Source organism: Mus caroli, unplaced genomic scaffold (genome assembly GCF_978045245.1).
Source record: "Mus caroli unplaced genomic scaffold, Mus_caroli_1 scaffold_10, whole genome shotgun sequence".
NCBI lineage: Eukaryota > Metazoa > Chordata > Mammalia > Rodentia > Muridae > Mus > Mus caroli.
Genome location: NW_028227265.1, coordinates 35,201,084 through 35,214,213, shown reverse-complemented (window position 1 = coordinate 35,214,213; position 13,130 = coordinate 35,201,084). Strand labels below are relative to the sequence as shown.

At 43.2% G+C, this 13,130-nt stretch overlaps 1 protein-coding gene across 3 annotated transcripts in view; it reads left to right on the top strand.

The window, feature by feature from the left end:
* Positions 1–13,130, top strand: part of Nup93 (nucleoporin 93) — a 110,065-nt gene that overhangs the window by 79,541 nt on the left and 17,394 nt on the right. For all 3 annotated transcript variants that reach the window (XM_021169822.3, XM_029480656.2, XM_029480655.2), the window contains 4 exons: positions 1,398–1,526; positions 8,184–8,258; positions 10,507–10,596; positions 11,887–12,026. In XM_021169822.3, coding sequence (XP_021025481.1) covers positions 1,398–1,526; positions 8,184–8,258; positions 10,507–10,596; positions 11,887–12,026 — 434 coding nt within the window. The remainder of the gene's footprint in view (positions 1–1,397; positions 1,527–8,183; positions 8,259–10,506; positions 10,597–11,886; positions 12,027–13,130) is intronic.

Below are 13,130 nucleotides of genomic sequence, written 5' to 3'. Positions count from 1 at the left end.
TTCATGTCCTACAAAGAAAAGGTACAGCTGGGCATGGTGGCGCACTCCTTTAATCCCAGCACTTGGGAAGCAGAGGCAGGCAGATTTCAGAGTTCGAGGCCAGGACAGCCAGGGCTATACAAAGAAACCCTGTAGAAAGAGAGAGAGAGAGAGAGAGAGAGAGAGAGAGAGAGAGAGAGAGAGAGAGAGAAAACAGGACTATACAGAGAAACCCTGTCTCAGAAAGAAAGAAGGAAGGAAGGAAGGAAAGAAAAGAAAAGAAAAGAAAAGAAAAGAAAAGAAAAGAAAAGAAAGAAAGAAAAAGGTACTGCTGTGTCTTTTAATAGCCTAATTCGAAAAGGCTAGTAATAAGCATAGGGAGACATGCTCATCATCACATCATTAGGAAGATTCAAATCAAAATGACAGTGAGCTACTTGCCTAACGTTCCTATAACAACTGCAAATGGTGCGGTAGTGAGAGTGTAGGAAAATGGGAACCCTGATTCACCATCAGTGCTATAGCCTAAAGTACTGTATCCTTTATGGAAACTTGTAGCCTCAGAAAATCAGAAGATTACCAAGATGGTGTCAGCAATTCTCTGTCTGAGTACATCCCCATCACTAAAAGCTGGGACTTGAAAAGATATCTGCATACCCACGTCCTTAGCAGTGTTACATACAAATGCAATGAAATGTGGCACATACTTCAGCGTGATAGATGTTAGGGACTGCTAAATAAAGTAAGCCAGCGGTAAAGAGATAGAGAGAACTGGAGTAATCACAGTCAGAGAGAGAGCTGGATAATGGTTGCCAGGGTCTGGGTAGAGAAAGGAGCAGCCTGTTATTAGTGAACAGCTACAGAGCTTCAGTTTTGTATCAGCATTCTAAGGATGGACGGTGGAGGCCATTGCACCTGCACGTCATGCCACTCAGCTCTCCACTTAAAACTGGGACGCTTGGGTTGGAGAAATGGCTCAGCTGGTAAGAGCACTGGCTACTCTTCCAGAAGATGTGGGTTCCATTTCCAGTATCCAGCATGGTGACTCATAATCATTTGTAACTCTAGTCTCAAGGATCTGATATCCCCTTCTGGCCTCCCTGGGCACTGGATATGCATGTGATGTGCAGACATCCATGCAGGTAAAACAGCCATATATATAAAATAATAAAATAATTTTTAAATGGTATATTTTATATATATTTTCTCATAGTTTAGTGAGAGTCTTCAGAAATGTCTTCACATTAGTATGTTATAAACCATTGCTAACAAGTTTTTTTAAATGATAAATTTGAAAATAGATTGTTTGAATCTGCTTCTAGAAAAGTGGTTGGTGGGTGGGGGCTCCTGTTTTGCAGTTCTGCATTGTTTTAAAGGAAACCAAAGTCACTGGGTCTGTTCTCTGTCCTGTCTGGCAGACCTTTGGCATGGCTGAGGAGTATCATCGAGAATCAATGCTGGTCGAGTGGGAACAAGTGAAACAAAGGATTCTGCACACGCTGCTGGCGTCGGGAGAGGATGCCCTTGACTTCACCCAAGAAAGTGAGGTAGGTTGAATCAGATCAGTCACCACCAGTCAAAATTCGAAGTTCCAGTGCTTGTCTGCTTGTCTTAATTGCCAAAGTTTATTGTAGTTGTACTAAGTTGAGATTGTTCTTCTCTTTTAAAGATTTGACTAAAAAAATAAAGACAGTGTAGGGACATGGTTCAAAACTTAAAACACCCTCTCTCCTGATAACCCATTCTGTTTTTCTTTGTAGTCTGTAGGTCATCGCTTCTTCCTTACACCCATTTCTAGCACTGCTTATACAAGTGCACATATCTGAAAGTGTATGCGAATTTGTGTAAAGTGTTTGTGTGCTCCCTCCTGCAGCTTTCTTCTGTCTCACTGCATGTTGGAGATCTTTCCTGCAAGGAATTTTCAGGGGCTATATTTGGGTCTAACAACCTGTCTCCTCCTCCTCTTCTTCTTCTTCCTCTTCCTTCTCCTCCTCTTCCTTTTTCCCCCCTCTTCCTCCTCCTCTCCCACCCCCAGTTCCCTCCCCCCCTTTTTTTCTCAAGATAGGTTTTCTCTGTGTAGTCCTGACTGTTCTGGAACCTGCTTGTAGACCAGGTTGGTCTTGAACTCAAACAGATCCTCCTGCCTCTGTCTCCCAAGTGCTGGGATTAAAGCCCTGTTGTCCTTTCTAAAGTAATTTCAGAGTTGGGAATGTAGCTCAGTTAGAGCAACATTCATAAAGCCCTGGTCAATTCCCAGTACTCAGGAGGAGAAGGACTAGAAGTTCAATATCAAAGCCAGCCTAGGGTACAGGAGATCCTATCAATATCAAAGCCAGCCTAGGATACAGGAGATCCTATCAATATCAAAGCCAGCCTAGGGTACATGAGATCCTATCAATATCAAAGCCAGCCTAGGGTACATGAGATCCTATCAATATCAAAGCCAGCCTAGGGTACATGCGATCCTATCAATATCAAAGCCAGCCTAGGGTACAGGAGATCCTATCAATATCAAAGCCAGCCTAGGGTACAGGAGATCCTATCAATATCAAAGCCAGCCTAGGGTACATGAGATCCTATCAATATCAAAGCCAGCCTAGGGTACATGAGATCCTATCAATATCAAAGCCAGCCTAGGGTACATGAGATCCTATCAATATCAAAGCCAGCCTAGGGTACATGAGATCCTATCAATATCAAAGCCAGCCTAGGGTACATGAGATCCTATCAATATCAAAGCCAGCCTAGGGTACATGAGATCCTATCAATATCAAAGCCAGCCTAGGGTACATGAGATCCTATCAATATCAAAGCCAGCCTAGGGTACATGAGATCCTATCAATATCAAAGCCAGCCTAGGGTACATGAGATCCTATCAATATCAAAGCCAGCCTAGGGTACATGAGATCCTATCAATATCAAAGCCAGCCTAGGATACAGGAGATCCTATCTGGGTCAAGTTAAAAAAGAAAAAGCATCTAAAAGTAATTTCAGAAATAGCTATTTAAAGTTTTTAATGTTTTAAAAGTGATGATATTAATATTACCAGGGCTTCTTGTTCAGTCTTTGGGGTGAGGACTTGGTTTTTGTTTGTTTGTTTGTTTGTTTGTTTTTCTTTTTAAAGAGAAGATTTTACTATGTAGCTGAAGCTGTCCTCAGGTTTGCAAACTTCCTATCCTATCCTCCCAAGTACTGATTTCTGATTTGCAGGTATATGCCCCACAGCCAGTGCAGGCTCCTACACTCTCACTATATATGGAGATAGGGAAGCTCAGGCTCAGAGTTAGAACATGCTGGAAAGCCCAGAACTTCCAAGTCCTGGCTGGTTGAAGTGTGGGTCAAGGATTCGGTGGATTTAAGATTAATTTAAGAACCAATCTTTTTGTTCAGTCAAGCCCCCAGGTAAGTAGCTGCTCGTGTCCGGTTATTTTGGGAAATTGCTCCTTAAGGACACTGACCTATATTTCTTAGACTCAAAGACTTCAGATGAAAACAGTCTTTGAGGAGGAAGAACTAATACACAAGACCCTTGGCTAATCTGGTGTTTCTCTTTCAATTCTTCCTGAGTCTGAGCAAATAATTAGAACAACTCCTGGTTTTATAAACTTCATTTTTTTTAAAATGGTGTTAATAGGCTGTGCTCTGTACAGGGATTTGAAAGTAATTATAAACTACAAATGAAATATTCTTTCTTGATTGCTCTTCTCTCAAAAATAGACCAGTCTATTCAGTAGGCTCTTCTTCCATGACCTCCAGGCCCCTTGGAGAGAGTTAGTTACTCAGGCTTATACTGTTCTCTGTTGGGATTTTTGGCAGAGTGAACAATGTTGCTGTGTAAGTTGGCAGGTGATACACACAAGCCTCTTCCATGTATCCAGAGAATTGTCATTTTCTGAAAACTCCTGGGAAGTTTTGTTTATTTGTTTTGAGATAGGATTAGGGTTTTAATATATAGCCTTGACTAGTCTGGAGTTCTCTGCATAGCATGACTTCATTCGTGTGATCCTTCTGTCTCATTCTTTTTAGTGTTGGAGTTATTAGCTTGAGCTTACAAATGGTTTATTCTCAGCTTACATATGGTTTTCATTGCTTTTATTGTTTTGATCTCTCTCCACAAAGTGTAAGGTTTATTCAGTAAAGTATAAAAATCCTAAGTATGTAATTCAGTCAGTTATTAAAACTGAACAAGTTACTAAAACAAGCCCAGTATCTCAGCAGTAGCCTCTGACCTCTGCCCCATCCCCCAAGGTCCTACCTCTTCGAACTTTATAAAACTGGAGCCATAAAATGTGCTATTTGTAGATTATTTTTGCATAACACTCTACTCATATATTTTATTTGTAGTGGTAAGCCATTCATTTTATGACTGAACAGTATAACTAGTTTTGTGTGCCCATTCTAGTGTTGATGAACATTTAGGTAGTTTCGAGTTCTTGGCTTTTATAAACAATGCTATTAAGAACAATTCCTTTATCTTGATGAAAATATATTTGTATCTCTTTGGGAGTACACCTGAGAGGAAATTGCTGGGTCAAAATATATATGTGTGTGTTCAGCTTTGGGGCTAGAGTTGGGATTACTGGAAGGGCACTTTAGTGTGCACCAGGCCCCAGGTTCAATTGTTAGCACTCACCTCTCCCCTGTGTGTGTGTGTGTGTGTGTGTGTGTGTGTGTGTGTGTGTGCACGCGAGCAGTTTAGCATTTTTGTTGTTCTTTTGTTTTTTTGAGATCTTACTCTGTAGTCCAGGCTGGCCCAAAACTCACTGGGTAGTGTAAGCTGGCTTCACACCCACAGTGATCCTCTGTCTTAGTTTCTTTAAGGAGTTGGGATTAAGGCATGAGCCACCACACCCTGTGAAAGTTCAACGTTTAGTAGACATTACCCCTAAATGGTTTCATTATATCTTCCACCATCAGTATGTGAAAATTCCATTTGTTTCATATCTTTGCCACACTTGGTGTGATCTTTCAGAATTTAGCTGTTCTTGTAGTACATAGAGCCCTGTGTTTTCATGTAATTTCTTTCAAAATGATGGGAAGATATATTATCTCCACTTCATTTGTCCTGTGGAAGAGAGCATATAGTTTGAAGGGCAGATGACAAGTATCAGAATTAAGCCTGAGCCTGGATTTCTCTTGTGAGACACCTTTTCCTCTATTATAAGGACGGGGAACAGATACAAAGCTGCAGCCCAGTGTCTGGCAGGGGGGTGTGATCCAGGCCTGTGCAGTGTTACAGCCCTATCAGCGTTAGGGAAGCTGTACACTGTTAACAGCAATTGTTTTAATATGGCTTTTTTCTCTCTTTTGATTTATGACGAATTTCTAAGAATGAAAAAATTTTATATAAATAGAAAAGTAATAATTGAAGAAATAGGACTTGGTGAGTATAGCGTTCTTTTTGGGCATCTTATTGTTAGCAATTGTTGGATCAGAGTCATCAGAGAGGAGACCTCAGATCATTTTGAGTTAACCTTATATTTGAAGAAAATGTCCAGATTTGGTTAATTTAATATAAAGTTGAGTCTGAGGCTTTTGGGGGAAGTTTTTAAAGGCAGAAATGAACTGAAATATGGTAGCCTTTGGAACGTTTGTTTTTCTCAGGAGCCTCTCAATAACAGAGGAGTAAAGACACTGTTAATATCTATTCCTGGCAATTAATAAAGGAAGTGGCACTTAATAGCACAAAGTTATTTGGAAAATTAGTATCTTTAGGATGCCATTGAAGAAAGGGAAACAACTTTTAAAGGACGGTAGGAATTGAAAGATTGTTAACTTTTCAAGTGTTGCCTAGATAAAAATAGTGTGCTTTAACACACCATTTCTTGAGGCTGTTGCCCTGCTATGGATTCCTGTGGCCCAGTTCTTCTATCTGGTGAGTGTAAGGAAGGACTCCAGTGTCTGGCTTGCATGGCAAGATGGAGTTGAGCAGTGTGGGAATTCCTAGATATATTTTAACCTACATTTAAACTATATTTGGGGCTGGTGATATGGCTCAGTGGGTAAAAGTGCTTGCCATGAAAGCCTCACGGCCTGAACTTGAACCCTGTAAACCATGGAAAGGTAGAGGAGGATTCAACCGAACACATGTATACATGTATTCATCTGTTGATGTATGCATACATATGTACATATGTACAAATATACATATGCTCTCTTTCTGAGACACACTTTATTAAAAAATAAAAAGCAGTATTTAAGGGTGGATTTAACGTAGGTGGGTTGAATTTTGGCTATGGCCACTGGGCGTCTCCCCAGGCGAGTTGTCTGGAAAATGACTCAGCAAGCAACAGACTTGCTGGAGAAGCTGAGCTGAGGCTTCCTGACAGATGACACGGCTGCTGCTCTGCTCTGTGCTGTGTGAAACTCATGAATATTGAGCAGCCACTAATTTTGATAAGATACTTAATACCATATTTCAAGTGTCAATCATACAGCTTTCCCATATTTTAGCATCTCTGAAATCACAGCATCTTACTCAGTTATGGGTTGTAGTTTGGCAGCATTTTTATTCTTTCCAGCTTATAGTGGCATGTATGACATGTCTTAAATGAATGATGTGATTGGTTGGTAAAATATAGACTGACAGTGTGGATTTGACGGCCTCACCCCAGATGCTTCTCAGTTGTGTACTGTGCTCCCTGTCTGGTTCCTAAGGGATGGCCGAGTTCATATATTGGGGTTGGAGTAGAATTCCAAGCACAGAAAGTGCCCTGCTGCTCTTTGCAAAAGAAGTTCAAAACTGCTCAACAGGCCCTTCATTTTCCTTCTGTGATGCACCACAGAAAGTTCCTCACATGGTGAGCTCTTATGCACTCACACCGTCCAGACAACCTCTGTCTATCCTTCTGGTTCCCTGCTAGGGAACTTCTCTGTATGGATATTGTATGTTTGTGCCATATTGTTTTCTTGTCAACTGTATAAGCTGCATCATTGTGTATTTGAGGTTTTAAGTTTTGCTTTGTCCCGTGTTTTACTCACATTAGAGGTTTTGGTTTTGGTGGTGGTGGTGGTGGTCCATGTAGGTAAGTATGTGTTGGTTTCCTTGGTCCCGGTGTTTGTTTGTTTGTTGTTGTTCCTAATTAAACAGTACTGGGCTTTTATAACAAAATTTTCTAAATTAATCAGTTTAATTCCTCTTTGTGTTCATGAAGGCAAAACATTCTATGTAGAGACTCATCTCTCTCTCCCTCTGTGGTATCACTGGATTTAGTTTTCACCCTAGACTTGTTTTGTGCGAGCGCTATTATAGTTCTTTCTCTCCTGTCTAGAGTGCACACTCTCCTTGGTAAAGTTTTACACACCTCTGCATACACTTTGTACAATCATGGGTGCTAAAATGAAAGTGTGCCACTCCCTTCTGTTACATACATGCCTATCCCAGAATGGCTATTTTCTGAATGCTCTCTACTCTGAGAAGCCCATTCCTTCTCTCTCTCTCTCTCTCTCTCTCTCTCTCTCTCTCTGTGTTTGTGTGTGTGTGTGTGTGTATGTGTGTGTGTGTGAGAGAGAGAGAGAGCGTGTTAGGGGCTCACACTGCTCACTCACTGCTCTCTCTTTACATACCTCCAGGCTCCCAGTGAGCCCTTCTCTAGCCTTGTTTGCCTGGCTTCCTTGCCTTTCTGGTCTCTGGTTCCCTGGCCCTGTTATGCATTCCTTTATTGTGCCCTGTCTTGTCATAGCCAACATGGCTTGATCTAAAGACTACATGTTTTCCAGACCTGGTTGGAGGTCGGAGGTGTAGGGAACATTCTCCCATGCAGCGTGCTGTGCGTCCATGTTCCTAGTTCTTAGGCAGCTCTGACTGTGGAATTCCAGCTGAATGTTTGCCAGCCGCTTCTATTCAGGAGTTACGGTGCACACACCTCCTGTCGATGGATAATTGACTTTATGTGTGGTAAAATTGTGGCTTGGCCAAGGGCAGCTGAAGGAGAGGTGCTTTTGAAAACAGGAGCATTAGGCAAAAGTCATTTAAATGGAAATTCAGAGACTGCAATCAAGTACTCTTTAAATGCATAATTTTTAAAATTAGGTTTTTAGTACTGGAAACTATTTCCTGGGGCTGTTAGAGGATAGCTGAACCTGTGTCCTTGTAGCAGAGCCTTGCTGCTGTTCTCTGTTGCTCCTGTTCAGGTTACAGGCATGGATGTGTTTATGCAATCGAGTACTGTTCTTAACTGATGCCGCTGTGTCTTTATTTATAGCCGAGTTACATCGGTGATGTGAATCCCCCTGGGCGAAGCTCTCTGGATAGCATTGAGATGGCCTATGCCCGGCAGGTGAGTATTCCTTTTAGGAACATTTCACCCTGGAGAAGGAATGCTATGATCCTTAGAGAGTCACAGGAGTAGTGATTTCACAGCAGAGTCAGACCTGAAAGCACGGGGGCTTCTTGTTCATGGGATTAGTTAATATTTCACCATGAATGCAACTGTTCTCTATTCTGTTAAATGGGTTAATCTCATGACTCAGATAGTGCAGGGAAATTGAAATTTGCTCTCTCTACTGACCAGGTGTTTCTTTTGGCATTGTTGGCAGTAGCTTCCTAGAGAATGAAGCTAATGGGGTTCTGTAGTAACTGAATTACTTACTTGGCTGGCTAAGGATATGGTCAGATCCTTTTACCCTTATTGAGTGGGACTGTCAAAAGGCTGTGTGCCTTGGTAAGCAGTGTGCTGACACTGCATAGCACTGCAGTGAAGGCAAGATGCTCCTGCTGTGTCGGGGTGGAGCTCCTGGTTGCTGATCATGGGCCTTCACCAGTAAGCACAGATCAAGATCAAGCTGTGCGCAGGACTTACCTGGGGCTGACGCTTGGAATAAAGGAAGGCAACTCAAGGAAGCCCATGTTTTACTGTAGTTGCTGCTTTCCTCCACAGAGTCTCCAGATCTGCATCATTTAGTCATGACCCTGAGAGACACGAGGATGTATTCCTCCCCCTGCTACCCTGGAGTGCGAGAGTTAGGGGTAGAAACAGATGGCAACTACAAAAGTGAGCATGGCCTATGAGGAGCTTAGACCTTGTGCTCTGTAATAGAGGACTCAGCAACTAGTTAATTAATGGAGTTCTACATTAACTAGCACATATCAGATCTCTTGATTAACACTTCTTGAGATAAATATCCTAAATGCTTTCTTAGTGTAAATGTATATTCATGTTAAGTGATAGTAGAACCAGAGAATATACTCACAGGATGGTAGCAGATTTAGGGTTAAAGTCTCTTCCATCAGACATTGCTGCTTCAAACTCCAGGCAGCTGAAGCCCGCCTCGTCCTCCAGAGACAACAGCTCCTTCCTTTCACTCCATATTTCACCACTAGACTTCATTTCCTTCTCCAGTTTTAGAACACTCACCCTCTTTCATATACTCACTCCATATCAACATCCTGTATGTCATCAGCATCCTGACTGAGCCCCTTGGTTGCTGTAGCTACCACAAGCTCAGACCCAACAAAATTACATGTTCATGGAGAAACAGTGTAGCTTCTTCATCTGAAAAGCTAAAGTCTGTAGCACTAGGGTCCAGTAGGTGGGTCTCTCCCGCAGATAGTGAATGTGTGTGTACTCTGTAGAATACAGCCTTCCAAAGGGAGGCTCCTAGGTCACGCTCATTGAGCGAATAAGTGCTGCTTATGGTTCCGAACCTGCTAAATCTGTATGACAGCCCTGGAAGCTAAAGTGACACCAGCATCCTCCATTTACAGTAGAGGAGGCTGAGGTTCCATGGGTCACGATTTGCCTTTAGTTCAGTCCTCTTCTCACCAGAACAGGGACTTCAAGATGTAAAAGAAGGTCTTCCATAAGAGGAGAACTTAGTTTGTAACCACAATTATTTCAGTATTTTATAAGTCAAATCCAAAGTAAAATGTTATCATCTTACACCTTAAGCATGACATCAAATCATCATTGTGGTTTTTGGGTGGGTTTTGTTGGTTTTTTTTGTTTCTTTCTTGAGAGAGATTTTACCTGAAGAGCAGAGATTCTTTCTCTTACGTTTATGTACTTTTTTATTCACTGTGGGGCAGTGGTCAGAGGACAGCCCGTGGGAATCAGCTTTCCTTCTACTACCATGTGGGTCTCAGAGATTTAACTCAGGTTGTCAGGCCTGGCGGCAATACTGAGTTCTCAGGCCGGGCCCAGAGATGCTTTCTAAGGGTAATATTTCAACTCTGTAGCAAACACTGCCCTGACAAAGGAGAAGACAGCTGTGCTCTCCCCGAGTCCGTGAGCCATGGCCCTGGGACCATTCAGTCCTCTGACCTGGATTTATCAGAGCCTGCCCGTGCTTCTATAGTGTGCCGTCTTCCCTTTTGCTCCTGGCCTCTGTACTATCTCGCACCATGTTTTTCAGGTGTTTGTAAGGTGCTGGCCACAGGTGGAGACCTAGCCTTATGGACGATTAGGCACTCTGAGGAAGGGAAGGCTAGCATATGCCTCTACTGCCTCTTGCTGGCTTCAGAATGGCTTCTGATCTCTAAGGAAGTGAGAGTATCTCATGCTGGTTACTTTTGTTTCCTTCTTTCAGATCTATATCTATAATGAGAAGATTGTGAGTGGACACCTGCAGCCTAACCTGGTGGACCTGTGTGCCTCCGTCGCAGAGCTGGATGACAAGGTAGTGCCTAGACCCAACCTGGGGAGAAACCCACGTTCCATGTTCAGATGGCGTCAGCGCCTTACTGACTAGGCTGCAGTATGCTAAGAGAGACTGTTTTAAGAGTTAGCATTCTTTTTCCAACATTTTATATAAATTGGAGTGATTGTTTTTGTGGTGGCTTTTTAAAAATACATCCTCAAAAGTTCTGGCTGGGATTAGTCCGCGGTCAGAGGTCCTGAGCTCTGATTGGCTTCTTGACCATTTTCTCTCCTCAGGTATCAGCTCTTTGGGCAGAGTCTGTGCTGTCTCCTTGAACTTAACTTACCCCTTTTCTTTTTGAATCCCTTCCCCGATTTTTATTATCCTCACCCTCTTGCTTCCCTGGCCAGCTTTCTCCTTTAGGAAGAGCAGCAGGGGTGGGTAGCGGTGGATGCATTAGAAGGTGCTGGAGGGAAGGCAGAAGGAAGGGAAGGCCAGTACAGGGGCAGACGCACTCATACACGGGCTTGTTTTTCAGAATTGTACTCCGCCCCCCCCCCCAGTAGTAAAATAAAAAGCAGTACAGATTTAAGACAAAAGTGAGACTTCACTAGTCACATTTGCTTAGTATTCATTCTGCAGCTTTCACTGTTGAGAGAGGCGCCAGGAGAACCAACTTTTCCCCACTGCAGTGCATTTCTCTGCTTCTATCTTTAGAGTGTTGCCAAGGGGCCAGAAAACAGGTTTTGAAGGAGAAATTCAGAGCCTGGGGAGAGGAACACAAAGAAAACCCTCTTTCCTGGAGGCGCTCTTGAGGTGGGGTGGGAGGGAGAGCAGGAGGCCGTGGCATTTACTGATAAAGTGGGCTACGGTGGCAGCCCAGAGAGCCTCTGGGAGGACAGAACCCTGTTATTTAGGTTAAACTCTTATTTTAAGCCCTAAGCAACTTAAATAACCTTGTAAGGACTTATGTTTAGTTCCTAGAGCTCTGGGTAATTAATTAAAAGTGCATTCACTCCCTCTTAACGGGTGAGCCACTAAGGTTGAGCTCTTCTTACTTTCATGTGCCTATAATGATGGAGGTGCTCTGTCAGGCCTGGCATGGTAATAGGTCTGAAAGCCAGCTCCAAGCAGGGCAGGGGTATACTCATCAGTGATCAGAGCTCTTAGGATTGGCAAGGCAGAGACCCATCTTCTGCACTGAATTTGAGCCAGGGGCATCTCAGACATAAAACCTCAACCCTTCCTCATTCTGCCTGCCAGTGCAGTCATAGCCAGGTAACTCCTCCCCTGTACATCGTTGTCATACACAACCTCATTTACATGCAGAGCATTTCTGACATGTGGACCATGGTAAAACAAATGACAGATGTGGTGCTGACACCAGCAACTGACGCCCTGAAGAGCCGGAGCAGTGTGGAAGTGCGTATGGACTTTGTCAAGCAGGCCTTGGGATATCTTGAGCAGAGGTAAGGAAGCTCACTCTCTCGCACTCTCTCTCTCTCTCTCTCTCTCTCTCTTTCTCTCTCTCTCTCCCCCTCCCTCCCTCCTCCACCCCTCTCTCTGTCTCTCAGTATGTCTGTGTCTGGTCAGGGCAGGCTTTCACCTTCCCTAAAGTCACGTGTTACTTGGCCTTACGTAGTTCTGGGACTGAGCGTGTTATAACTGGAGTACTTTAAACTGACTGGAGCTGAGCTAATTCTGTTGTCAGAACACTTATCTACTCAGACTGTTTCTGCAGTTGATAAAATCATACATGGAAAGGGTGGTGAGGGAAAGCACTGTTCACATCTCTCTTATTTCTCTGCTTTCCATAATTTAACATAGAGACATGTTGATTAGATCATAATGACTTGGGTTATAATTCTGATTTCCTAATATGGTTCATTCACTCCTCAAGTTCCTTTGTTTTCTTACAGCTTTTTAACTCACTCTTGCAATAAATGACTTGGAAACCTTAGCAAGGCCCCTGTAACTTTACTCTCCTTGGCCCTACCCAGTTAACCCCTGAGTCAGGGCCCTGCATAGCTGCCGAGGCCAGCACTTTGTGCCTGGGCTTTCTTCCACCTCCTCACTAATCAGAGTTGGTTCGTAGCTGGTTCATCATACCCTATTGTCCACTTCATTACTAGGGCCAGCACCATCCATTGTCTTTGTGACAGTCTGTGGAATCCCAGCAGGGGTGGTCAGGAGTGTGCAATAGACTCTAGAGACAGGGTGCTGGGTGTCACCCCGCTGGCCTGAGAGGAGAAAGCTTAGCTGAGTATACTAGCTGAATTGCAGCCTTAGCCAGAGTCTCAAATGCCAGCAGCCTTGCAGTGTGGTTGCTTTGTCAACAAAATAATACTTGATTAGGAAGATCCCTGAGGGAAGTCAGACTTGATGCTGCAGGGAACTGGTTTTCATATCAAATATCACACTAAGTACACCTTAGTGACATGAAATGCACACCCTCACTAGTCTCCATTCCTGTTACTAGAAATCTAGATCTGTCAAAAGGGGTTGTTGTTTACTTTCTCTAACCTCTCTGTGTAAAGGTTTTATAAATAATTCTTTAGACTTTGGCTAGACTG